General features: G+C 49.5%; 1 protein-coding gene across 1 annotated transcript in view; it reads left to right on the top strand.

Moving 5' to 3' along the window:
* Positions 1-2,807: 2,807 nt before the first annotated feature.
* The window catches only part of TRAM2 (translocation associated membrane protein 2), an 81,307-nt gene continuing 57,286 nt past the window's right edge, over positions 2,808-26,828 (top strand). Inside the window, exon 1 of the mRNA XM_066252574.1 lies at positions 2,808-3,068. Within this exon, the coding sequence (XP_066108671.1) occupies positions 2,949-3,068 (120 nt within the window). The 5' untranslated portion in view covers positions 2,808-2,948. The remainder of the gene's footprint in view (positions 3,069-26,828) is intronic.

The following is a 26,828-nucleotide window of genomic DNA, read 5'->3' as shown; positions in this document are numbered from 1 at the left end:
ATTATATTTGTAAGGGCCCAGGGCTGGCAGTCAGCAGTGTGAGCACCGACTAAGCCATTCCCTTCAGGTTTCGCATTCATAAATGTGGAGGTATAATACCCATCTTCCAGGACTTTCAGCCGAAATCTCAATGTTAAGAGGTTGACAAGATCCTACCTTATGCAAGAAATTCCTACCACAACATCCTTTAGAAATGGTCATGGGGAAACAGTAGGTAACTATGTATATTAGGTTGAATCATCTGAAACGCTGGTGTTCCAGTTTTGATCTATAATGAAACCATTTCATAGGGTTCAATCTAATAGATGTGGCTGAAGTTTGAAATTTTGAATACTGATGAATAAGCGTGAAGAAAAAAAATGGAGTCGCTATAGCCAAGTTGCTAAATTACTAAAATGTAGTACATTGAAGCATGAGAAAGAGATTCTATTCTTGTTTTAATTAGCCTGGAAACTTAAACTCTTTTTTTTTTTTTTTTTTTTTTCATTTTTCTGAAGCTGGAAACAGGGAGAGACAGTCAGACAGACTCCCGCATGCGCCCGACCGGGATCCACCCGGCACGCCCACCAGGGGCGGTGCTCTGCCCCCCAGGGGGGGGGTGCTCTGCCCATCCTGGGCGTCGCCATATTGCGACCAGAGCCACTCTAGCGCCTGAGGCAGAGGCCACAGAGCCATGTCCAGCGCCCGGGCCATCTCTGCTCCAATGGAGCCTTGGCTGCGGGAGGGGAAGAGAGAGACAGAGAGGAAAGCGCGGCGGAGGGGTGGAGAAGCAAATGGGCGCTTCTCCTGTGTGCCCTGGCCGGGAATCGAACCCGGGTCCTCCGCACGCTAGGCCGACGCTCTACCGCTGAGCCAACCGGCCAGGGCCTAAACTCTTGATTATTCCAGTCCCATATCAATGTCTGGATATACATGAAATCTGCAGATAACCCTTTGATTACCCCTTGAAGGACTAAGGAAAGAATATTCACATATTCAGACCACTTGGCATCCATTATGCAGACCACCTATCATCTAGAGCAGCAATTTTCAAAAGGTGTGCACAAGAGAAACACTGGTGTGCTGCACGAATTTTTAAAACATGCACTACCTATTTAGTTGGGGCACTGACCTCTTTTCCCTTAGATTGTCATATAAAAAATGAGAATAGTCAATGCAATAGCCATCTGGTATAAATGAATAAAAATTAAAAGATTTTTTTTGTCAGACTGGCAAAAAATATATTTTTAGGTGTGCTGCAGAATTTTAGTAGTATATGTCTGTCGTGAGTTGAAAAAGGCTGAAAATTGCTGATCTAGAGAATGACCATGTTGGACCATCGGAGGCTAAAAATACAGGACTGATTCTTCTCAAGAATGTTCTTTTTATCATAAGAACCCTCAGCTTTTCTTTCGTTTGCGAGCACACTCTGGGTATTGCCTGTGTTTCTGGTTTGCAAACGTTAAGACCTTTGAATAAATCTTTATCATTGATTTCTAGTCAAAGCCTCCTGAGTCGTTTAAGATCAGGTGACAACACCTTTTCATAGATGGAAAATTGAGATGCTCCAGAGTTCTTGATCTTTCCACTTCTGATAACACTAAGGTCCAATTTTAAGACAGGTCCGTCTTTAAGTTAAATGAGCTTTCGTCCAATACAGGCAACACTCTCGCATTTCCTTAAGTTATTTAAAAGAATTAAAGACCAAAGACAATATGCTAAACGCTGAGGAATAAAGAAACTTAAGATGTAAAATGTATCTATGAACCCCGATAAGTCCGGTCTCAATCACATTTCATACTGTGCCATTTTCAGAGTTCCTTGTTCGTTTTGTATTTTTGTACATCTAAAAAGTGATTAGTTGACTCCATTACTGATGGGAAGAAATAGAATATTTGCCAATATAGATTTATTAAAAACCTTTTGTGCTTTCCCCAAGTACTTTTAAAACTTAATACTAAATAGACACTTTCAATGAGAAAATTCTTCAATGTTTATTCTTCCACTTCTTCAGATCAAGTAATAACGAAGGCAGACTTTTGGTAAGACTTGTAAAACTAGTAATTTTCGCTTGCGCCAAGGGTCTTAAAAGTTACGAGCAAAAACTGCACCCATCCATTCCCTGCTCTCCTATGGAACCAAGGCTCCCCCTGGGCAGGGTCTTTTTTGTTTGCTGCATAACTATCCCCTCAGCAATAGAACCATGCCCAGCCCACTGTAAGATCCCAGTCAATACTTGACCAACCGTCCATTCATTTATCATCCGTGCCGGGCGCTGTGGCCAGCGAGAAGGCCGGCCTGCGGCCTCTCTCCCTCCACTGAACCTGCGCTGCTCTCGGCGCCCCAGGGCCGCAGCCCGCAACTTGGGACTCTCCGGCTGCCCGGCCCACCCCGGGCGGCCCGGGTGACCCGTGCGGCCTCTCCGGCCCTTTCCTTCCCGCGGAGGAAGAAGCGGGCGCCGGCGATTGGGAAACCCGGGCCCACTTCCTGTCCGGGCAGGACAGGGCCAGGCATCCGCGTCCCTCGCGGCCTGCTCGGCCAGCGCGGGGACCGGCCGGGCCGCAAAGCCGAGAATGCGGCGGGGCACGGCGCGGGCGCGCAGAGAGCGGAGCCCGGGCCGAGGGGCACCCGAGCCGAGCGGGACCCGGGCCTCGCTGGCCGGCGCCGCCCCCGGAGCGTCCTCGGCCGCGAGAGGGTTAAGCGCGCGGGGGGCGGGGCCGGGCCGAGCCCGGCGCCGAGAGCGGCCCGGGGTGGGGAGGGGGCTGCGGCCGGGGGCGGTTCCGGGCGGCGGGGGCGGGGGCGGGCGGAGGAAGGGGGCGGGCCCCAGAAGTTGTTGGGCGCTAGGCCGGCTGGCGGGAGGGCGAGCGGGCGGCGGGCCGGCGGGCGGACCGGGCCGGGGCTGGAGAAGTTTGCGCGGCGGCTCGTGAGCGCAGGGTGCGGGCCCCGCCGGCCGCTGCGCGCCCGCTGCCATGGCTTTCCGCAGGAGGACGAAAAGTTACCCGCTCTTCAGCCAGGAGTTCGTCATCCACAACCATGCGGACATCGGCTTCTGCCTGGTGCTCTGCGTCCTCATAGGGCTTATGTTCGAGGTGAGCGAGGCTGGGGAGGGGGTGCCCTTTCTCGTGCGCCGCCGGCGGATCCCCGGGGTCCTCGTCAGAGCTGGGGCTCGGGGCTGCCTGGTACGTTATCTGCATCCCCGGCTTTGTACCCCGTACCCGCTTTGGTCTCCGAGTCAGCCCAGAACCCCCCCCCCACACACACACACACCAGCTCTGCGCCTTGGCAGCCGTGCCCGCTCTGCCGCCCCCCTGGGCACCCACCATATCCTGCAGCGCTCTCCGCAGCCCTGAATTCTAAGCCTGGCCTCGAACCAAGCGCAGTGCTGCCACCCTGGCCCGACCAGTGGGGTTTCCTTTCTGGCGTTCGGGAGCCAAGTCCGGAGACTCCCAGACCCGGAGTCATTGCACAACTAACTCCCTCTCCCAAGCAGCGGCTGCCAGCTCTTCTGGGCTTTTCCAGTGGGAGGGACCCTGACCCTTGTCCACCTCGCACCTGATTTTCTGGGCGTTCAGATGTAGGACTGGCCCCATCCTATGGGTGCCCATCATCTGGCCTCCCGCCGGCCCCTTCCCCCTTTCTGCCCTTGCCTAAAAGGCCAGTTTTCATACCCACTCAGCTCCATCTGTGGTGTACTCAGCATCTCCCCGTTACAGAGCCAAGGAGAGGGACAGGGGATACCTAGTGCATTTAGTGGCAAGGTGATTTTCTCATAGCTGCGGTGGTAGGGAGAGAGATAGGGGAAGTGGAGGGGGTCCTACCGCTGCCCACTCTACTCCCTCAGCAATGCCCCGGTGCAGGCCTCCCGGAAAAGGGACTTGTAGTAAGCCCCACCTGGTCAGGATCCAGGAGTTCTGATGGGAAGGACTCAACACCTGAGACAGGAGGAGAAAAATGTGATATTCAAAAGTGAGAAGAACTGGAGGAAAGTTAGCACAGTAGGGCTTACTGGTATATCTTGTCTCAAGGTGAGATAGTGACACTCCCCTCACTCTCAACTGTGGTCCCCAGTGAGGCAGCGCCTGGTCTGCCTTTCTGGGTAGGGTTGCTTATCTGCATTCCCAGGAATGGGATAGGAAACTGTAACCATCTGTGAACTGCCTTGGGGTGGAGTCTTCCTAGGGGGGCTAATTTCTCCTGTGTCTCCCTGTCTTGGTGGTCCGACTCTCCTCTCTAAGGATGATATGGGTCCTAATTGGCTGGCGAAGCTGCCCTCAAACTGGGGACATTTTTGTGGTGGCCAAGTGAGGGTTAGATGTGTGAATGTACCTTGGCTGGGCTTCAGTGTCTGGGAAATAAACCTGAGTATAAGATTGGGGTTCGCACACCAGCTTTTGGTGGTACAGTACTTCTTTACTTCAACCTACCCTCCCACCCCAAGATTTCATGGTGTATTGGAAAGGGCTCTACCTACTAGTGTCATCCCTGTGGCCTAGTCCCTGCTTTGTCACTAGACCGACTAAAAAAAGTGACTGCAGCCTCAGTTTCCCCATCATGAAAGAGGTTAGGAAAACACATCTTCCTTATGGGGTTATTAAGTAACTGGGACCATGTACGCAACAGCCCACAACAGATTCTATAAATGTGAAAGCAAGTCTCTTGTTCCCAAAACCCTGTTGTTATTTATCATAATAATAGCTTAACTAAATAAGAGAGAATTTGGTTTGTCCAGCCAATACCCTCTGTCTTATTTGTGTCTATTTGCTGTCCTCCATGCTAAGAGGCCTCCCAGTGCCGTGTCACCAGTCTTGGAGGGTGTGGTTGGAAAGACGCACGTGACAGCTGTAGACCTCATACCCACAAGCTCTGCAGCCAGCGAAGTCTCTTGCGTGGCCTTATGGTTCTTTTGGTTGTATTTCTGGCATTTGTTGAGGTTTGTGGCTCTACCTGCTTTATCTTTGCTCAAAGGGAGCTGCCTAGTGTTTGAACTTGGGACCTACTGCCCTCTCTACCTATAGACTTGGGTAGTTCTATGTATTATTAAACCAGGCATTCTGTGAGAGCTGAGAAATGTTAGGAGCCCTTACTCCCAGGACCTGACAGAAGAGAAAAGAAACACCCCTCCTCCCCCATGGACTGGAGAGTATGGACAGGACCTTGGCTGAAGTGCCTTCAGGCTTCCTACCACCCTCACCCTCAACCTCAGACCTGCCCCTCTGGGCATACAGGGCAAGGGTCTCTTCTCTGGAAGGTGCATAGAAGGTGCACTGTGGGATTGCTGGTGTGTGCTAGTCTGGGAGGAGGAGGGCTGTGCCGAACCTCCCTGAGGGAGGCTGTGTGTTCTCCTGTGCTAGGTGCAAGTAAGTAGACCCTCATTGTCTGTGCCTACCAACGGATCTCTAGGGAGAGAAGTGTTGTGGGGAACTCAGATTTTTGGACCTCTGCTCTCCTTACCAGATGAGAGCAGAAACAGCTCAGTTACTTTTGGGATCTCAGAGAAGCACACGCGGGCATCTTCACATTTGGAGCAAAACTGGGGGGTGGCACCTCATGACCCAGCCCAGGACTTACTAGATGCCACCAGGGTCTTCTGGGTTCTCCCCTGCAGGTGCGATATGTACTGTCTGTATGTGGGGATGCGTATGGGAGGACACTCCAGCACTAAACACTTTTTCCTAGAAATGAGGACAGAAGGAGGCAGGAAGGAAAGGGGGAGACAGGGAGAGAGGAGCGGACAGGAGGCTCTTGGGTTTCTAACTTGGGCATAGCTAGGATTCCTTCATTCAGAAGCTGAGTCAAGAAAACTCATTTATAATTCTTCCCACAGAGTCAGTCTACTGGCCACTCCTCCATCTGCGGTCCCCTGCCCGGTCTCCATCTCATTCCTGCCTTCCCCCTTCCCCAGCTCACGAGTCACCTTACCATCATGCAGAGGGACTTTGGTTTCCTCCTCAGAGACCCTAGGACTTCAGTTTTGTCCCCTGGAGATGATGGCTCCAAATTCCTTCCCTTGGGATCACTTCCTTTTGGGAACACACATAAAAGGGTGACTGTCCCTCATCCTTTTGATTTAGTTTTGGGCCCTCCTAAGTAAGATTCCTCATCCCATTTCCAAGGCGAGGGGCAGGCTCCTTCCCCAGAACTCGGGTTTTCTTTCTGTCCTGCAGGCTGTTTGGAATAGAGCTGTTCTGTGCAGCCACAGCACTTGGCTAAAAAATGTCAGGAATGTGGAGCTTTATTTTCCCCCTCCTTCCCTTCCAGTTTTCTTTCTTAACTCTGCCTTCCCGAGAGGTGGTGCGAGGGGAGTTTTCTACTCCACAGCCTGGCCCTTCCGTCCTGACTTAGGGGGTGTCGGGCCTGCTAGTCCTTCAGGGTGTGGGCGGCCAGCTGGGGCGGCTGTGGTGTGTGTGTCAGATTTAAAAGCAGTCTGCCCTCACCCCCTTGCCCTTCACTTTCCAGTGTTCCTTTCAGTGCCACGTTTCAAACTGCAACAGTCAGGGGAAGAGAGAAACGCTCATCAGTGAATGGAGAGTGAGGAGAGGGGGTGCAGGGAACAGAGAGAAAGCAACTTGTACATTGCTTCGAAAATGTCATTTCGAGACAGAAACTTTGTTTATTTTATTTAAAGCTCATTTGCAGGCTCTGCTGGCCCTGCAGCAGGGAAATGTTTCTGAAATTCTGGGCCTGTCATCTGTTTGATCTGTGATGACTTCAGGGTTTGGGACTTGGAGGAATTTTTGGGTAGTGGCTGGTGTTTGGTTTTTGTTTCAGAGTCAGGTGTGGCAGAGCTTCCCTTTCTCCAGGAATTACCTTCTTCCCTGTACTTGACTGTACTTGACACGGGATGACGTGTTTGCAACATGTACAGTGGGAACCCATTGCGTCACACCTGTTGGCACATGATTTCCGTGGCACTGGTTCACATCCTCCCAGACGTACCTCCAGGCATCATAACCCGAAGTGAGCCTGCTGGTCCTGTCTCCTAACACTGGTGTTATAAAATAGTCCCGCTTACATTGTGCTCATACAAAAGGGTGTGTCAATGGCACAGACTGGCATCTGTGGACATATGTTGTCTTTCTTATACTAACTTCGGATGCAAAGACGTTCCTTTGCCAGCTTTTATAGTTCCTGGCTTTATGCATCTTCCTCTCCAGCCTCTGATATGGCCCGTCAGTAACACTCTAGAGAAATTAGTCAGAGGAAACCGGGAAGGGTCCCTGATTACCGTGGGCGCCCTTGTTCTGTGGTTAGAGTTCTGCATGTATCACTCAGTGATCTGAGCAACAGCAGAACTTTGCAACTAGTTTCTCTCCTGGTCAACCTTCAAGTGTCACCCTATCCTGCTGGGATCTAAGGCACTCTGGTCATCCCTGTTTCTTTTCTTGGTAAAAATGTGATATCCAGAAAAGTAGCGATAATCAGTTAGTGAGTTTTTGGTCCTAACTGCAGGGTGAAGACCGATACTTGTCCAAATGCCCTGCACTGTGCCTGGCACACGGACGCTCAATCGATGGTCTCAGCAACCACGCTGATGTTGATTAGTATTGGCTTCATTGTCGGGTCTGTGAGTATGCCTTCTGCCATCAGCTGTCTTTCATTTTACAGGTGACATACTGGGCCCCGAGACCTTTCCTACAAGTTCTCCAGAGCTCGCCGTCTGCTTTCCAAAGGGTGCCATTTATTGTACCCTGGGTTCCTCTTTTCCCCGGGGAGCCTGTGGCCTGGCTGCTCCGCCTCTGTTTTCTCTGCCGTCCGTCTTACGAGAACACGGGCTGTGGATGCTGGCGGGTCTTAGTGCTGCCACTGTCCACTGTGTGGAGGAGGCAGAGCCACGGGAGGCTGCCTCGCAAGCTAACGAGGGCCACTTTTCTCCTGCTCCTCTGTTGTCTGCGCCCTCGGTGGCTCGTTTCTCAGGGGCACCATCCAGACGGGCCGCTGCGGAGCGCCGTAGTCCTGACTGTTTGCAGGGCAACACGTGTTGCTATGGTGAAAACTTCGCTCGGGCAGGCACGAGCTCCTTTCTGATCTGCTTGGTAATGGGCAGGGGCCCCAGAAATCACTCTGTGGCACAGCTGATGTACCTCCCATTCCCACCCTGATAAATGACGAAGCCAGAGGGTTGATAAGACTGGATTAGAGTTTCCAAACTACAGAAGTGCTTTCTAATCAGTGAGCGTGCTATTAGTAGGCTTTACTGGGAAACTTTCCTGATACTATCTCTTAACCTTTTTATCCAGCGCTGTGTATCTGGTATCCATGGGTACCTAATGGTTAAAGAAAGGAAAAGAAAACAGTAACACTACTAATGTGGCTCCTGACACAGCTTCTTATTTCATGAGCCGGCCTTTGTCTTTTATATAGTCTAATGCTTTGCCTTGATTTACCTCTGCTGTCTCACATATCCCTCATACAAGAAAACCAAACCTAACTTAATCACCGCTGGTTAACGCTATGAGTTCACTGTGTGCTTGAAAGAGCTTTGCAGTGGGCCCTTCTGCGCTGTGTGGGTTCACATAGCTTCCCTTGATTTTCAGCAGAGGAAATGTAGCCAGATTGTGAGTGGGGGGCTTGGAGTCCGCCATAGCCCTCCCAGGGTTAGGCGCTGTTCTGTGGCTCTCCGCCCAGGCCACGTTGCCTCTTGACAGCTTCCCTCATTTGTCGTAAGGGGTTGGCAACACTTCACATCTGTGAAATGCTGTACTAGCTTCACCCTGTAATCTGGATGGTTTATGGGGGTTGTCATGCCCATCCGGAACCTGGCTTCTAGCGGAGAGACTTGGCCAAGGACCATCCACTAGGAGTTCAAGTCGGAGCCAAAATAAGAATTCAGCCACGTCTGGCTCACATTGAAAGCTCAGCCCGTGCTTCCTCGAATGGGGCGTCTACGGAATGTGGCCACAGGCTGCTTTATTTTTCTTTGTCTGAGTGGAATCTGTTTATTACCTGGAAGTAAAGTCTGCAGGTCATTGTTCCACTTGGAGGCTTTTCTGCCTGGAACAATCACTGAAATTTGCATCTCCCTGAAAGAGACTGCAGAAAATGACCCAGATGTGTGTATCACATGTGAACCCAGGCAAATGGTGCAGAGGCTTTACCTCCTGTTATTAGCCAACATCTGTGTGAGAATAAGTGCCTCTGGCTGTTTTATTTTCACTTCCCTTATCACCAGGTTAATATTATGGATAGCTCAAGGGCACACACAGCTTTTCTTCCAAGGTTTACAACTTTTAAGGGCTGAAGGGGGAAACCTAGAAGTCAACTGTGTTTACCGAAGAGTAAATTAGGACTTTCCCTCTCCCCCCCCAGGTTGAGAGATTTGCCTAGATCAGTAGAGGGAATTTTTGGCACACTTGTTGCTTGAACCCACATCTTCTGGCTCGACTCCAGCGCATTTCTACACCTCTGCCCCCTGGAATTCTAGATGCTATCTTTAAATGCCAGTGTATGTGGAGGAGCCTGGAAAATGATGGGTCTTTCTGAAGTGTGCTGCATTCATTTATTTGGCAGCAGTTTCTCGAGTGCCTGCTGTGTGCCTGTGTTCTGCTCTGGGAATACCGGTGAATAAGGTGGAGTCCCTGTCCTCACAGAGGTCACCGTGTAGTAGCTTCAAGCTGATAAACTATTTTGGAATAGGAGTCAGGTCTTGAATTTGATGTAAGTGGCAGGTGCAGTTTACAGACTGTTGGACCTTAACCTCAAACCATTGCTATTGGTGGAAAGGATGTGGCTTATTGAATTGAGACCTAACACCCCAAGTGTGGGGTTGTCATAGAGAACAAGAGTGGTGGTCACCCCTAGAAATCATTTTTTTTAATGTTTTTTTGGTGTTGTTTTTTACAGAGACAGAGAGAGAGTCAGAGAGAGATAGATAGGGACAGACAGACAGAAATGGAGAGAGATGAGAAGCATCAATCATTAGTTTTTTGTTGCGACACCTTAGTTGTTCATTGATTGCTTTCTCTTATGTGCCTTAACCGTGGGGCTACAACAGACCGAGTAACCCCTTGCTCAAGCCAGTGACCTTGGGTCCAAGCTGGTGAGCTTTGCTCAAACCAGATGAGCCTGCGCTCAAGCTGGCAACCTTGGGGTCTTGAACCTGGGTCCTCCTTATTCCAGAAGCTCTATTCACTGCGCCACCGCCTGGTCAGGCACTCCTAGAAATCTTGTGAGGCACAGCTCGCTGATACTCTTGTACTTTATAGCTTTGCGAACAAGTGAACTGACCAAAGGCAGTGTGTCTGTGTGTGAGTATGGGCACATGCACAGGTGCAATTTCTAGTATTAGGAGGCTTTTATTGATTGAAACTTTGGGTGAGGTTAGGAGAACTCTTCCATATGGTTTCTTAAGATCTTTATGCCATCGAACTCTAACATGATCTATAATGTTTCCTTTGGGTTGGTGGAGGTAACAGTCACACCTGGGGTGGGAAGGGCAAAATCCTCTGAGCCTTAATTGCCCTGCCTTTGAAATAGGGAGAGACTTTCTTAATAAAGCTCCTGAGTTTTTTTTTTTTTTTTATTTTTTTAGAGAGGAGAGAGAGAGAGAGAGAGAGAGAAGGTGGGGAGGAGCTGGAAGCATCAACTCCCATATGTGCCTTGACCAGGCAAGCCCAGGCAAGCCCAGGGTTTCGAACCGGCGACCTCAGCATTTCCAGGTCGACGCTTTATCCACTGCGCCACCACAGGTCAGGCGCTCCTGAGTTTTGCCAGGGCAGAGTATTATTAGTTTAATCCGTTGTTCCTTCATGCTTATTATAAATGTGTAGATACTCTTTTTTTTTACAGAGATTTTTTTTTTTTTGTATTTTTCAGAAGTGAGAAGCAGTGGGGAGGCAGACAGACAGATTCCTGCATGTGCCCCACAAAGATCCACTCGGCATGCCCACCAGGGGGTGATGCTCTGCCCATCTAGGGGGTTGCTCTGCTGCAATCGGAGCCACTCTAGTGCCTGAGGCAGAGGCCATGGAGCCATCCTCAGCGCCCAGGCCAACTTTGCTCCAATGGAGCCTCGGCTGCTGGAGGGGAAGAGAGAGACAGAGAGGAAGGAGAGGGGGAGAGGTGGAGAAGCAGATGGGCGCTTCTCCTGTGTGCCCTGGCCGGGAATCGAACCTGGGACTTCCACACACACCAGGCTGATGCTCTACCACTGAGCAAACCAGCCAGGGCTTTACAGATATTTAAAAGAGAGACTTTTAGGTGACTCACCTCAATTATGAAGACTTATAAGGCTTTTGGGGAGGGAGAATGGTGTGCTTACTTGGTATAAAGGGTAGAGATCTCATTTTCACAAACATGCCCCTTCTTCCTCTGTTGACTTCCCTGCTTGCTTTGAGCATTGCACAGGGCCATACTAGTTAGTGAACAAGTGTTTATGTGAGGTTTGTGTGTGTCCGCTGGCATCTGCAGAAAGATAGCCTTGAGAGTCAGGGAGAATGTAGGAGCTGGCTCTGGGTTTAGAGATGCCAGGGGTGCCTTATCAGCTCCTGTTCTGAAGGTGGGAGCTGTCTGGGGCTCCTGACCTGGAGGGGAATTCCTTGGAAAAACAGGCCTACCCTCCAGCGATTCCTGGAGTCCTATAGGAAGTTGTGTGGGCCCACTTCACAATGCCCGGTTTCCTGCTGAGAATTCCTCAGACCTTGGAGCAGAACGGAACTTCGCAGACCCAACACTTCTGGAGTTCTGAGTGTGTTTAGTTTGTAGTGTGACTTTGCACGGGATCAACTTTTGACCTCCGTGGGCAAGGAGTAACCTGTTTGTATGGATTTTGTGACGGCTGTTTGCAAGAGGGGTGTTGAGGTGGGAAGGAATGGTGGCTAGCTGATTTTGTTTTTAATTGCGGTTAGGTCTCTGGTTTGGCCTGAGGTGTGAGCGTGTGCTCCTCTTCCAGAGTCTTCGAGGCGGGAGCTGTGGCCTGGGCAGGGAGCTGTGCGGTAGCAGGGGAGAGGACTGGGGTCAGTGAGAGCTGGCTCTTCCCCAGGCTCTGCCACTGAGTAGCTGTGTGGCCCACGGCAGCCTCCGGACCTCTCAGCCCCCACTTGCTTCCTGGGGGTGTCACCGGTCTAATGGCTCAGTCATGCCTTCTTGGCATGGTTATGAAGACCTGGGCTGGACAATGAGTATAAAACTGAAGTTGCCCCTCAGAACCTGGGAGGAAGGGGGAGGGGGCACCTCTCCCCCAGCTGTAGAGGGTTAAGACGAGTCCGAGTCAAGTTGCACCTCCATTGGATCAGCGTCTCAGCCTCAACTCTTCGTTTCCTTTCTTTCTTTCTTTTATAAATTTTTATTTTTTTTATTGAATTTATTAGGGTGAACTAGTTAACATAATTGTACAGGTTTCAGGTGCCCGCTTCTGCAGTACCTCTCTGTACGCTGTATTGTGTGTCCGCCCTCCCCCAAGTCAGGTTTTCGTTCATCTCCGTTTTTGCCCTATATCCTCCACTACCTCCCCCTTGGTTTCATTTCTTATTTGAGTCGTAATCAGTTTCTAGCTTAAATTTGGGTTTGATGTGTAATACAGCTTAGCGGAACCAGTGGTGGGGAAGGCGAAAGAAATCCATATAATTAAAAAGAAATCATTGAGGGGAGGGGAGGGGGTCAGCTTGGTCTGTGACTTCCATATCAGAGGTCCTGCGTTCTCTGCAGGGCTGAGCAGGGGACCCAGGATATGCAAGAAGATGTCACTGCCCTGGGCAGAATGGCCCATGCCTTCTGCTCTGCCAAGCCAGGGGACCCGGGCTTGAGCATATTGTCATATTCAGTGATATGTGCATCACACACACAACCCTTACCTGTGGCTTTTTTTAAAGACAATAGGGTGAACCTGGTGTCTGAAACCGGACCTGTGATCTGCCAACCTCACACCTCACACCCCGCAGTGTTCACACCCCACACCCCACACCTCACACCCCGCAGTGTTCACACCCCACACCCCACACCCCACACCCCACAGTGTTCTTAAGGCTCTGCCTGGCCAGCTCATACTGTGGCTTCTCCAAGCTCCACCGCACCTGGAGTCCTCTTCAGCTGCTCTGACCAAATGGCATGCTTTCTTCCTCAAAATTATGAAAATGAATTAAAAACGGTACAGGAGAGGAGAAGCTGTGGAGAAGAGATGCATCAGTACTTAACCACATTCTTCTGAAGCGCCTTTTCAAGTATAATTGCTTGTTATATTTAGTGTTTGACACGTTATAGTGTTTGACTCACCAGAAGTAGTCTTCACCTGTGTCATCTAATAGGTAGCTCCTAACCATAGTTGACTATTTAAATGTAAATTCTTAATTCTTTAGAAGGAAATGAAATTAAAAATTCCATCCTTAGTCACATGAGCCACATTTCAAGTGCTCTGAAGGGTAGATAATGGAGTATTTCCATCACTGCAGAAGGTTCTATTGGACCAGACTGGTCTAAATATTTTTTTTTCCTGGGTATTTTTTTGTTTTTATGGAAATAAATAGTAAGGGATCCTGGTGGTATGATTTTGTTAGGGACTCACTAGAGGCCATGGTTTCTAGTGGCGAAGGTCATCGCCCTGGAGCCAGACTGCCTGAGTTTAAATTCCGGTTTGCCATGTCCTAGCTGTGTCATCTGGGTAAATTATGTAACCTCTCTGTTTCCTCATCAGTAAAATGGGGGTCAGTTTTGCCGTAGAGTAGTTGAGAAGATTAGAAAGGTTAATATAAAATGTGTTAGATCTGTTAATACAGATACAGTACTTCAAAGAAGGCCTGGTACAGGGTAAGAGCGCCAGACCTATTGTGCTCACTGCATTTGAAAGGGTTGGAGTGACACCTCGACTATATGGATTTGGGGTACATATATCCATTTGGTGCGTCTGGGAAGCAGGAGCAAAGGGGTGGGTGTCGCAGAGCAGCCCGACTGTGGCCCTAACCCTGTGTGTGTCACTCCTAGGCTGCTCTCCCAGGCCTTTGCTCCAGGCCCACCAGCAGTTCTTTAGGTAGAGTTCTATGAGAGTTACTCATCTGGTTCCAAAGATTACAGAAGAAAGAAGAAGTTAGTATGGGAGAAGTGCTGGGGTAGGTAGTGGGGTGGTAGCTGACAGCTGGGAGGGCTATTCATTATTAAATATTTAAAAGTCTTAAGAAATGGAACAAAACAAAACAAAACATGAATTCCAAGTGGTGTGTGAACAGACAGCTTCAGTGGAGTTTGGGGTTATGATAGACCACTACGGTATAGTGCTTGGTCACAATGGTTGTCTGTCATTTCACGAAAAGTAAAGGTATGCTGTATACTCAAAGATTTTTTTAGAAATATTTCCACCCACAATGACTAATATTGAAGTTTTAATACCTAAATCTTTAGCAATATGGAAAATTCAGCTACCCAGATTGATTCAGTTCCAGAAATTTCTGGTGAGCCATAGTTACAGAGTCCTGGAAATAAGGCAGAGTCAGTCTGCTATGCAGTGTACTTTTAACCCAAGAAATGGGAATGAAATATTTTTTCGACAGTCTTATCCAGCCTGGGAAATAGCTTCATTCAACTCTAGTCAGTGACCCAGCCATTCACTGTTTTTCTTTCTTTCTTTTTTTTTTGTTGTTGTTTTTTACAGAGACAGAGAGTGAGTCAGAGAGAGGGATAGACAGGGACAGACAGACAGGAACGGAGAGATGAGAAGCATCAATCATTAGTTTTTCGTTGCGCATTGTGACACCTTAGCTGTTCATTGATTGCTTTCTCATATGTGCCTTGACCATGAGCGTTCAGCAGACCGAGTAACCCCTTGCTTGAGCCAGCGACCTTGGGTCCAAGCTGGTGAGTTTTTGCTCAAACCAGATGAGCCTGTGGTCAAGCTGGTGACCTCAGGGTCTTGAACCTGGGTCCTCCACATCCCAATCTGACGCTCTATCCACTGCGCCACCACCTGGTCAGGCTCTTTTTTTTTTTAATCATTCAGTAAATAATACCTGCTCTGTGCAAGACTCTCAAATCTGAGCTGGAAGCCAGCTAACATATATGTGGACATGAGTTGTACTATTGTCATCTTTGGAGTTTCAGAAGCAAGATAATGAGGCACTTCTCAGACACTCTTGAATTGCTTTGGGTCCACATACTTCAGGCATGACAACTATGGTCTTGTCAGCTTGTCACTAGCCACTGACCACACCTTTAGCCTGCAACTGTGGCCAAGTGTAACTTAACCAATGTAACTGGCTTTTCAGTTCCACCGATGTTGTTACTCACACGGCCCAAGGGGTATGAGTCTGAGTTGAGTCTAACCTTTTGCCCCCTCGTTCTATGAATACTGATTAAATAAGGGTTTTCGTGCGAGGCCTTGTTCCAGCTTCTGGGAACATAGGAAAAGGAAATGTCCCCCGATGACAGGGAACAACCTTCCATCCAGGAAGGGAGACAGATAAAAGGCCACAAGTACAGTCCCTTGACAAAGAGTGTTCCAGCACAGCTGCCATATTGGTTCTGTGGGTCCGGCACACAGTTGCGCCCACTAAGTAGTGGTGTGCTAGAGATGGCTCCCAGCTCAGAACGGGGGTGAGTGGATGCTGGCTAAGGCCAGGGAGAGCAGAGGAGCTGGGATGTCCCAGACAGAGGTCTCAGCCTGTCCCTGTGCACACAGGTGACGGGGCTGGGGGCTGGTGCGCAGCATTAGGGCACTCAGCGGGCTGGCGTCATAGGACACTCTGCAGGTGGGGCAGAGGGGGGAAGGAAAGGCAAAGAGAAAGGTAAGGGCCAGATCACAGAAGCCCTGAAGGGTCACACCAAGGAGCTGAGACTTCATCCTGGAGGCAATGAGGAGGGAGTTTTGGACAGGACAGCCACATGCTGAGTTCGCTTTGTGGACCGTGTTCTTGGAGTTGAGGAGTGTGGTCAGGAAGCTGTGGCACTGATTCACATGAGAACTCCCTCCTCCCAAATTTCAGCCCCTCCCCCGACCCCCCACGACACCAGCCAGGAAGTATGCCCCCACGTCTGGATTCCCGGGTATTGGTTCAGAGACTGCTGGTACTGTGAGGCCTCCTTCCCCCACGCTACCCCCATCAGGACACTCCAGCTGACCCAGGCAAGCACCAAGGCAGCTGTGTGGGGCTGGCAAGGACAGTTAACGCTGGAGAGAGAAACAGCTTTTCCTTAGACCCTCATGTAACTTGGAGGGCGTCCGTGAGGTGGTGTTGCCCTAAACACGCGTATCACTGTGCTTTGCAGTGCTGTGTCACCTTTGCGTGGTCTTACCCTGCGGGCTTACTGAAAAGGTATCTTTTGCGTCAAATGTGATTTTTAATTTTTTAAAAAGTAGGGCCTCAGATGGAATATCTTTCTCTCCACCTTTTACTATTTCTTCATTTTTTAAAGCTAAATAAGCCATGTAGAGGCTTGCAGTCAGGTATCGTGGCTTTATCTGAGGAAGCTGGCTTTGTTTCAGTGTTCAGAGGAGGTGGAGGGTGGGGCCTCCTTTCCTGGAGGCTTTCCTAGAGGTCGGTGGGATGAGGAGGGCCATGGGGTTGGCTGGTGGGTGAGTAATGCAGGCATGGCCTCTGCAGCATGCACTCACAAAGCTGGCATGCACTCCCTGTGTGCGAGGGTCTACCTGTGCTCCGTCAGGGAGTGCCTGACGGGGTGTCAGTGAGTGACTCGGGGTGTCAGGGAGTGACTCTCGGCGTGTGTTGGACGAAATGTGGGCCAGCTGATCTGTCACACACCTTCTGTCTGTAAACTTTGTCCAGACCCCTGGAAACAGATGCAATGAGACTTTCCCCTCGGCTGATTTCACACCCTCGTGGGAGGCGTCGCACGCCTAAGGCGTCTTCCTACCAGACCCTACTGGTGATCATCCACAATTTCATTAAATACCTGGACCTTCATGAGCAACTCTGGTTTACGTGGTCTTCGGAAGAGGGAAAGGAAGCGCATTGTCAGACTAGAAACCCGCAGTTGTCACTTCTCCTTCACCTCGTCCCCCACATCTGGCCACTGTGTCGTACCTGAACGGTCACGGTGGATCCTAACTTGGTCCTCAGCCTCTCACCTCCTCTCTGGTCGCTTTTCCCCGCAGTTACCCCCGATTGCCCTCAGACCCTGAGCGGAGCATGGGTCTCCCTTCCTGTAAGTCCTTCCTTGCTGCCCACCTAACGCCTGGGCTGCTCTTGTGTGGCGTTCAGGGCTCCCCCAGCCTCTGCACCTCCCTCAGGCCCTCCCCTGTCCTGACCCCTTCCGTCCGTGCCTGCGTTTGGGCGCCACCCCCACGACTTCCCGTCTGTCTGTCCGTTTTCTAACTTCTCCTCTTGTGCCCACCTCTGCCACCCCACTGGCGCCCCCTCCCTGAGCGAGTCCATCTTCCCGCTTTCCGCCGGCCTCTGTGTGTGTCTCTTGTTTATTCATCCAGCCAGACCAGAGTGAGCGTGTGCTCCCTGCCAGGCTCTGTTCTTGGGGCTAGGATAAAAGATGAAAAGGGGACGACTCGGCCATCACGGAGCCAAGAGTCCTTAGGGAGGCGACAGTGTCATTGCTGTTCTTCTGTGTATGAGGTACAGTGTGAGTGTCAGGGAAGGGAGCGTAACACCCCTGGGAGAGTTAGGGACGGGCAGGTCATTCTCCAAAGGAGCAGTTTAGGCTGGGCCTGAGGCCTGAGGGGCGCTGGCCAGGCAGATATGCTGGGGAGAGGGTGTCAGGCAGGGGGAGGGCATGTGCGAGACAGAGATGTGAAGGGGTGGGGGGCGGGGGGATGGGGGTGAGGAAGAAAATGGTGGAAGATGAGGAATCCTAACTTACATACAGGAAAGCTTGGACCGTGGAGGCCCTATTTCAGAAGTTTAGATTTGCTTCTAAGCTTAGGCAATCAGGAGCCATTGAGGATTTCTGAGCATGGGAGGGACTCACTCAGATTTGAGCTAGGAAGGTCAGAGGCACCAGGGCCGAGGCTGGCTCCTTGCACTTGCTGTGAGCCCTTCAAAAGGAAGGAGTTGCGTCCCATTTTCTTGGTATCCCCTGTGCCTGACATGTAGTGGGTGAGACGTGGTCGAGGAAGGTCCGGGGCACATGTGATTGAGGAAGGTCCGGGGCACACGTGGTCGGGGAAGGTCCGGGGCACACGTGGTCGGGGAAGGTCCGGGGCACACGTGGTCGGGGAAGGTCCGGGGCACACGTGGTCGGGGAAGGTCCGGGGCACACGTGGTCGGGGAAGGTCCGGGGCACACGTGATCGGGGAAGGTCCGGGGCACACGTGGTCGGGGAAGGTCCGGGGCACACGTGATCGGGGAAGGTCCGGGGCACACGTGGTCGGGGAAGGTCCGGGGCACACGTGGCCGAGGGAGGCCCAGGGCACACTCAGGACAGTGGGTGGCTTGAGTCTCCTCTGCTGCTGCTGTTCAGGTGCAGTTTTTCTGGCCGCCCCGTCTCTTTTGGGTCCCAGGTGACCAGGAAGAGATGCTGTGAGCGCATTGGGAAGGCTGGCCCCTTGAGCATGTGCATACAGATACAGAACCTATCATCTTGGCCTTTTGAAACTTACAAAAGAAGTTTTTGAATAGGTAATCTTTGGCAATACAGTCACATTGTTCAAAAATCAAAAATGTCTAGAAAAGAACATACTGAGAATTGTTCCCTCCCCACCTCTTCTCATCCAGTTCCCCTCCTCTGCCTCCAGGTAACCACTTTTATTAATTTTTTTACATCCTTCTTGGGTTTATTTATGCAGATACAAGCAGCTATAAATGTATGATGGATTTTGTGTGTGTGTGTGTGTATGTGTGTATGTATTCCTATCTTCTTTCTTAGCCAAAATGAAATGTATTATCTATACTATACTGCTACTTGCCTTTTTTGGTTAACAAAATATCCTAGAGATCTCTCCCTGTCAGTACACAGAGCATTTCCTCATTCATGTCAAGGTTTCACAGTCTTCCATTGTGCAGATTCACTGTAATTCATTTAACCAGTCCCCTTTTGATGAACACTTGGGTTGTTTCAGTTTGCTCTTACAAACAATGCTATGATGAATGGCTTGGTGTGTACGACATTTTGACATTTTGTACCAATGCAGGCATATCTTGTAACATATTTTCCCAAAAGTGGGCTGATTGCCTCCAAGCGTAAGTACCTTTATATTGACAAATTGTCTTTGTCCTTTTAAAATACCACGTTGAAACCAAGGAATCAGGAGCCGGGGACTATTTATCACGTATCCTTGAAAACATGCAGGTCGGGACTGAAAGCTGTCCCTGGGTCTGCACTGGTCTTGTTTGCTGTGGTATTCTCAGCCTCGGGCACCGCGCCCGGCGCAACGGGCGTCAAGTACTTGTTGGGTTTTTAAAATTACATTGTTTGGCATGTTTGGGTGACGGAGCTCTTCCCTGTTGATTACCTTTCAGTCCTCTGTGGTGTTTCAGCAGTCCCGGTTCCCTGTGCCTCCCTGTCACCGTCCTTAGTGGCCCACCTCCAGGGCGCCCAGCCGGGTCACCCTTCACAGCCTGGTTCCAGGGCAGGAGAAGGCCTTGCTCACCACGAGTCTCCAGCACCCCGCGCAGCACTCGGCATTCTGGTGGTTCTCCTGTGATATTCTTTCAGTCACTAAGTGGTAAAACGGAATTACCAATTGACAACCAGTTTCCAAAGAATTTTTTCCATATGTATTTGAGAAATCATTCATATGTTATAATAAAATTCACCCTTGAAAGTGTCCAGTTCAGTGGTTTTTAGTATAGTTCACCATGTTTTGTAACTATTACCATTATCTAATCCCAGAATATTTCCATCATCCAAATGGAAAATGGAACTTTTTCTTAAGGATGCTATTTTTAAAAATTGATTTGAAGCAAAAATTGATTTGAGAGAGTGAATGAGAGAGAGACAGGAAGGAAGAAGGACAAAAAGTATCAACTTGTAGTTGCAGCACTTTAGTTGTTCATTGATTGCTTCTCATACATGCTTTGACCCCGGGGTTCTAGTCGAGCCAGTGACCCCTTGCTCAAGTTTCCCTCAGGAAACTGGTTAGCAGTCACTTGTCATTATTCCTCCCCTCCCACCCACTCTCTCTGTCTCTTTGGATCTGCCTGTTCTGGACATTGCAGGTACATAGGATCATAAAATGTGTGGACTTCTATGACTGCCTTCTTTCACTCAGCATGTCATCAAGAGTCATGTGCATCGTAGCATGTACAGTACTTCCTGCCTCTTTGTGACTGAGTAATATTCCACTGTCTGCAAATGCCGCAGTTCATTTATCCATTTGTCAGTTGGTGGACATTCAGGTTGTTTCCACCCCGCTGCATGGATAATGCTGCTGTGAACATCTGTGTACAGGTTTTTGTGTGGGCATAGTATTTTCAGTTCTCGGGGATATACCTAGGAGTGGAATTGCTGGGTCAGCAGATATTTTTACTGTGAGGAAGAAGCCAGCATTGAAACTATGTTGAACAGTTTGTCTTTTCGATCTAAGAGTTCTGTCTTCAGGCCAGTGACGCATATACCCCTCATTGTTATCTATGCTTCACACAACGTAGCTGGCTCTTGAGACATAGTTAATAGACTGTGGCCTGATAATCATCTGTGATTCAGAGGCAAATATTGTCAGAGTTGATGCAACAGAATTTACTGACTTTTTACCATATGCACTGTGCTAACTCTGTGGAGATGCCAAAATATACAGGACGTAACTCTTGTCCTGTAGTCATCATTCATCCATTACAACCTAAGTATCCATCTGTATTGAACCAATTAAATGAATTATGGTATAGCCATACAATAGGATACTGTATAGCTGTTTAAAAGAAGATAAAGTCAATTTTATGTATTGACATGAACTGATGTTTGGAAAATAATAGGTTGTAGATTAGTATGTATAGGAGGAACCCATTTTAATAAGAAGAACTTGTTTATATACATGCAGGCAAAATCTGGAAAGCTTACAGAAGACTGTTAGCGTTATGTTTCTAGGAGGTAGATTAAGGAAGACTTTACCTTTTCAGATTACCATATGATACTCAGTATTATATCCTCTGTTGGTATCTAGTGATTCCGATATAATTCTTATCTCAAGTTCCTTTTTTTCCAAAATAGAATTGGAAAAGTTAAATAAATTTAAATGCTATGCACACCTATTATAAAAATGTTTAAAGGGGAACATATACAGTATTTGCCATCTCTGTGACCCTGTCTCAGTAAATCATAGTTCACTGTTGATAATAGTTAGTAATTAAGATCTTCCTCTCATTTTTTCTTAAGGATGCTATTTTTAAAAATTGATTTGAGAGAGTGACTGAGAGAGAGACAGGAAGGGAGAGGGACAAAAAGTATCAACTTGTAGTTGCAGCACGTTAGTTGTTTATTGATTGCTTCTCATACATGCCTTGACCCGGGACTCTAGTCGAGCTAGTGACCCCTTACTCAAATCAGAGACCTTGAGCTTCAAGGCAGTGTACCTAGGGCTTCAAACCAGCAACCTTGAAATCATGTCAGTGATTCTGTGCTCAAGCCAGCAGCCCTGCACTCAAGCTGGCAAGCCCACACTCAAGCTGGTGGGTAACCTTGGGGTTTTGAACTGGGGATCTCAGCATTCCAGGTGGATGCTCTATCCACTGCACCACCACTGGTCAGGCATTAAACTCAAATTACTGTATTCAACCCATGCTTCACCAAATTTCGTACGGTGAGTGTCAGAAGTTTCCAAGTGCCACCACCTCGTCTTTTTTATTCTGTAATATGTGCTATTATTATTTTTTTGATTGTGGTAAAATATACATAACGTGAAATTTAGTACCTTAACCATGTTATAAGTGTACAGTTTGGTACTATTAAGGACGTTCACATTGTTTCTGCGACCAATCTCCGTAACTCTTAAATTCATTCCACAAACATTTATCGGACACCTACTCCTGCAGGTACCTGGGACACCGAGATGATTAATTAAGGTGCCCTCCCTGCTCAGGCTAATGAGGGAGAGGAAGAAGAAAAACAGTAGTTATAGTAGTTGCAGTTTAGTGTGGCCTGTGTTGTGAGGCGGGGGGGGGGGGGGGGGGGCTTCTGCCCCTGCAGGCGGGGCCCCCATCACCACCCAGTGCCTCAGGGCTCCTTTTCTCCTGGCTTCTTGCTGGCTCTTTGCTGATTGTTCCTCGCCTGTCACTCCCTGGAGTTGCTGCACCACCTCTGCTTTCCAGAGCCCGGGAGAAGTCAGTGGATTTTCCCCCTGTGAGAGCCAGGCCGAGCTCTGTAGCCGCGCCCACGTGGCCTGGGGCGGGGGCAGGGTGGAGGACGACAGGAGAGGCGGCTGCTGCCAAACCCAGGACTTCACCAAACCCCAAATCAACCGTTTGCCCAAATATAGTATCCTAGACCTTCCACCCGTCACGTTTAAGCTAAATATACTGTCCTTCAGCCTGCAAGCTCGGCTTCCTGCAGGAATGCCTGCCTTCTGTGATTACTCCTCAGGGCTGTCAGTCCCTTTTACTTCTAAAAAAAAATGACCGTGGTGACGTGGCCCATGTCCCAGACTGGGGGCCTGTGGAAAACGAAGCAGATTGGAGAGGACCGGCTCCAGGTCGCATTTGGTTTTGTGCATTTCCATGGAGACCTCTTGAAAGTGAAAGACAGTCGTGGTATTCTTGTATAGTACATAGAGCTCCTTATGGAGAAGGAGGTTTATTATGATGATTAAGTCGCAAGCTCTCTTTTTCTCTGAAAACCAGACTGCAGACTGGAGGCCGTCGCCATCTGGATGTGTGTCCTGATTCTCCATGTCACCGTGCCAGATTGTACTGGGCTCATAAATACCGTCAAGGAGGTACAGGTGGGATGTGCAGGCTCTGAATTCAAATTGCCTGATTACAGATATGTATCTTACTGATCGTTGCTAGGTAACTATGCCCCGATTTTTTGGTCAGGAAAATGGAAATGAAAATAATTGTGCCTCTGTCATTGAGTTTTGGGAAGGATCAAGTGACAACGCATGTGCAGCACTTTCACAGAGCCTGACGGCGTGGAAGGACTCTGTCGACGCTGGTTATTCGTGGATGGTAATTAACTGCGTGACTATGGCAGCCATCATTAGGCAGCCATTTCTCTGTGCCTCTCATTTTCATGTAATGGTTAGGTAGAGTCTGTGTGTCCATCTTGCCCAGATCCACCTTTCACACTCCGACATTGCTGTCGGGGCCACCAAGACCATTCAGCACCGTGCAGGGTGAGTTCATCTGCTGCCTTCTCCCTGGTGCGTGCTGCGCCTGAGCCCCTAGCTCATGGTTCTCCCCCTGAACGTCCTCCCTCAGGTGCCGCCAGCCCCAGAGTTACCTCTCACCCACCTCTGTCCTTCCTCAAAGATCAAATGCCGTCGGTACTGCCGCCTCCCTTTCCTGCTTGGGAGAAAATGGTTAAATTAAGTGAAGATCAGCTGCTTGAAATACTTGACTCCGATATGTGATCTCACGGTCATTACATTTTGAAAAAATAATGGGGATCTTTGCATTTTCCGAGTTACTTTTGATGAAGGACTTTCTTTTCTGTTTGAATACCAGTTTTATAAACAGACTTTTTTTCCAAGCTCTTCCACTTAGCACAGCTGATTTAATTTCTCCTGTTCTTATGCCTGCACATTATGGTTTTTCAAGATTGTAATAAAAATGCACAGACCAAATTCTGCTTTCCCCCCCCTTCAATATTATATCCAAATATTTTGAGATGTCAGTATTTTGAAAAGATGAGGTTGTTCCTAAATGCCTACCATTAAAAGATTTCTTAGGTCAATTTAAAATGGTGACATAATTCCATATGCAATGTCATAGAATGATGTCCAAATCATATGGTTGTAATTTTTTTTTTATAAATGCAGATTACCGAATGACATTGTGTGGGCCTTTTTCTGTAGAAGTTTGGATTTGTTTCATTTTTCTAAAAAGATATCTCTAAGGATAATCATCAAGATATAATCAGTGGTTTTCTCTGTGTGGGAGAGTTTCAAATATATTTTATTTTTTTCTCCATGCTTGTATCTTGTGTGTGTGTATAGATAGCCAACAAAAGAGACAGCATTTTGAGGATCAGAAAAGGCACGTGAAAGCGGTTTTCATCTTGGACGTGGAAAGATGGTTTGGAGTAGGGACAGACTGTTGGCTTGGAGAGCAGGAAAGGTGAACGGGGTGAAGGCGGGGATGGAAGGGGGCGGGGGAGCGCTCGCGAGAACAGGAGCGGGGATGGCGGGGGTGGGGAATGGGGGGGGCGCGCAGAGCAGCTGGACCGGGAGATGCTCTGAGGATGGGTCTGTGCCCCTGACCTTAGAGAGGCCATTCCCACCGATTATACATGAAAGCTGTGCTTTTCAGCAGCCTTTGGAAGAGTGGGTCACAGGGTGAAACGGGTGTATTTTAAACCAGAGAAGACGATATACAAAAAAAAGCCTCAAGAAAAACGCAAGTCAGGATTGACTAGAAACGGAAATGAAACTTCTCAGTTCCAGATAGTAACTGAGCTAGTTACAGGAATGCAATGGCCTGTGGTAAAAAATTTAAACTTTTAAACACAGCAATTGAGAGTGCCACGTGTAAACCCTGACACGGCAGCCACCCCATTGTGGCTCCGTGGTGGGGCTGCGGCAGTGGGTCACCCGGTCTGCCTTTGGGTGGAACCTGTTCATCCTGGTCTCCAAGGGGCCTCCCACCCTTCCAGGGCTGCGGCAAGCAGGTGGTGGGGGTAGGGTGGGTGAGGAACATTTGGGAGCTTCTGTGATGTTATAGGACATGACTGCCTTGCATAGTCTTTGGACCGACAGCCTCTTGCTCAGCGCCGATGAACTCGAGCAGACGGCTCTGCGTTCACCTGCTGCCCGGCGGAAGGGGCCGCTGTTGCTGGTGGAGTTAACGTAGGTGGTGGGTGGGGATAGGACAGTGCTTGTTAGTCCTGGGGCCGCTGGCGGCTGCCCACCTGGAAGGTACATAATGATAAGTGACAAAGCCAAGATGAGAAAGTAAGAAAAATAACTCATTGTTACCTACTGAAGACTGTGGTGTGCCAGGCCTTGTGCTAGACTTGACCTTCTAATCCCGCAATTTCCCCTCAACGGTCTTCTTTAATAGACTCTGTTATCTCTGTCTACACCCAGCAAGCTGAACAACTCCATCTCAGATTTAGTGAGGGCAGAATTGGGATTTCAACACGTCTTTCTGAATTCAAAATCTAGGCTCTTAACCATTGTGCTCCCCTGCCTCTCAGCAAGGAGGTTTAGGTAGCTGGTGCTTCAGAGGTGAGGGAAGGAGGCAGCATGAGCACCCATGATAGGATGGGCGGGGGAGGCTTCCAGAGGAGTGAGGCCAGAGCTGGCCCTCGAAGGAAAGTCCAGGTAGAGACACAAATGAAGGCAGAACAGAGGGCTGTTGTTCCAGGGAAGAAAAGGCATTCAGAGGATCTAAGAAAATAATTAACAGATGAAATGCTACAAAAAGTTCCTGGGCCAGACAGGCTTAGGAAATGCTAGGCTAAACTGGTTTATTTACTGCAGGACTTTTAATATAGTAGTAATGTATATTGTGTATCTGCACAAAACCTATCTGTTGACCTTGGAGAGTATTTCATGGACTAATATTCTAGAATGTCCTTTAGGACAGCCAGGGCTGTTGTACTGAGTTCCTTTGGGAGTTGTGATAATGAAGGGTGGAGGGGGAAGGAGGTTCAGTGATGTCAGATTAAAGAGCTAGAATCCTGTAAGCAGTGGGGGACCCGTACAGGGAGTGTCTGGTCGTTTGTGTTACCTACAGCCTGGCTGGCCTGTCTAGGAGGTGGGAGGAAGGAAGGAGAGTTGAGTCCTGAGGCAGAGACTCCAGTTAGAAGCCTCTTCCACAGATGGCTGAGAGGTGACCGTGGGAAGCTCTCTAATAGCACAGCAAGTGGAATAAGGCATTGAATACAATAATAAAGAAAAAAGCCCACAGGTGGGGAGTCCGTGACGGCAGCCTGGGACCTGGGCAAAGGTAGGAATGTCTCCTGGGCACCTGAAGTTTGCGTGTGTAATGATAGTAACCAACGTCACCCGCCCCAAATTTCATTTTAAAAACGATGCAAAGACTGATTTCCGGCGTGCTGCACGGGGCTGATGATGCTCTAAGTGAGGATGCAGGACTGTCCCCCGCAAGTGAGATCTGAGTGGGGGAAGGAGATTGGGGTGTCACTGAAGTAGCGACAGCCATCCTGGCAGGGATTTCTAAGGGAGCGCGAAGGGCCAGGTTGAAGTCTGTGCCCACACAGGGGGAGTCCACGTCCCTGGAAGTGGGTGGAGGACTTCAGATAACACCTCTGAGAAGATGAGAACCCGAGGCCTGGGGCGGAGGTGCAGCAGCCTGAGGCTCCACATCTGGTTGGTGCTGAGCTGCCCGGAAAGGTCTCCTGCTCTCTGCAGGTGCTTTTGTTCTTTTGCTCTTTCCTGCTGCCTACTTCCTCTTTGTAGTATCTATAGCAGCTGGGATTCAGATAGTGCAGGTGGTTCAGTAGGCTGCAGGTGGCCTTCCTAGCAGGTGTGGCCACTAGTGCACCTCAGGTCTTCTGACTGCATTCTGTTCTTTGCTCCCACCACCTCCACCCCGTCCCTGTAGTCTCCGCAGGCCGGCAGAAAGGTCCCGTGGCCCAGTGGTCTTGTCCGATGGGCTGTCCCCTAGGAATCCTTGCTCTCTGGGCTTTGCATGGAGGGAGCCTGCAGTCTCTGCCTGTCAGGCTGGAGGCAGGACGACAGCCTGGGACTGCTGGCCGTGGGTGCTCTCCCCGCCCTGGCCTCGGTCTGGGGCCGAACGTGGCCCAGGGCCTGCTTGTCAGCACGTGGCTTGGGTTTCCGTGTTAACGTTCCCAAACTGGGATTGCAGAGGATTGAGTGTCCGTGCTGTCTGATCACGCTGAGCCTT

Source organism: Saccopteryx bilineata, chromosome 1, assembly GCF_036850765.1.
Source record: "Saccopteryx bilineata isolate mSacBil1 chromosome 1, mSacBil1_pri_phased_curated, whole genome shotgun sequence".
In the NCBI taxonomy this organism is placed as follows: Eukaryota; Metazoa; Chordata; class Mammalia; order Chiroptera; family Emballonuridae; genus Saccopteryx; species Saccopteryx bilineata.
The sequence above is the reverse complement of the archived record's forward strand: the minus strand, read 5'-3'. Positions and strand labels throughout refer to the sequence as shown.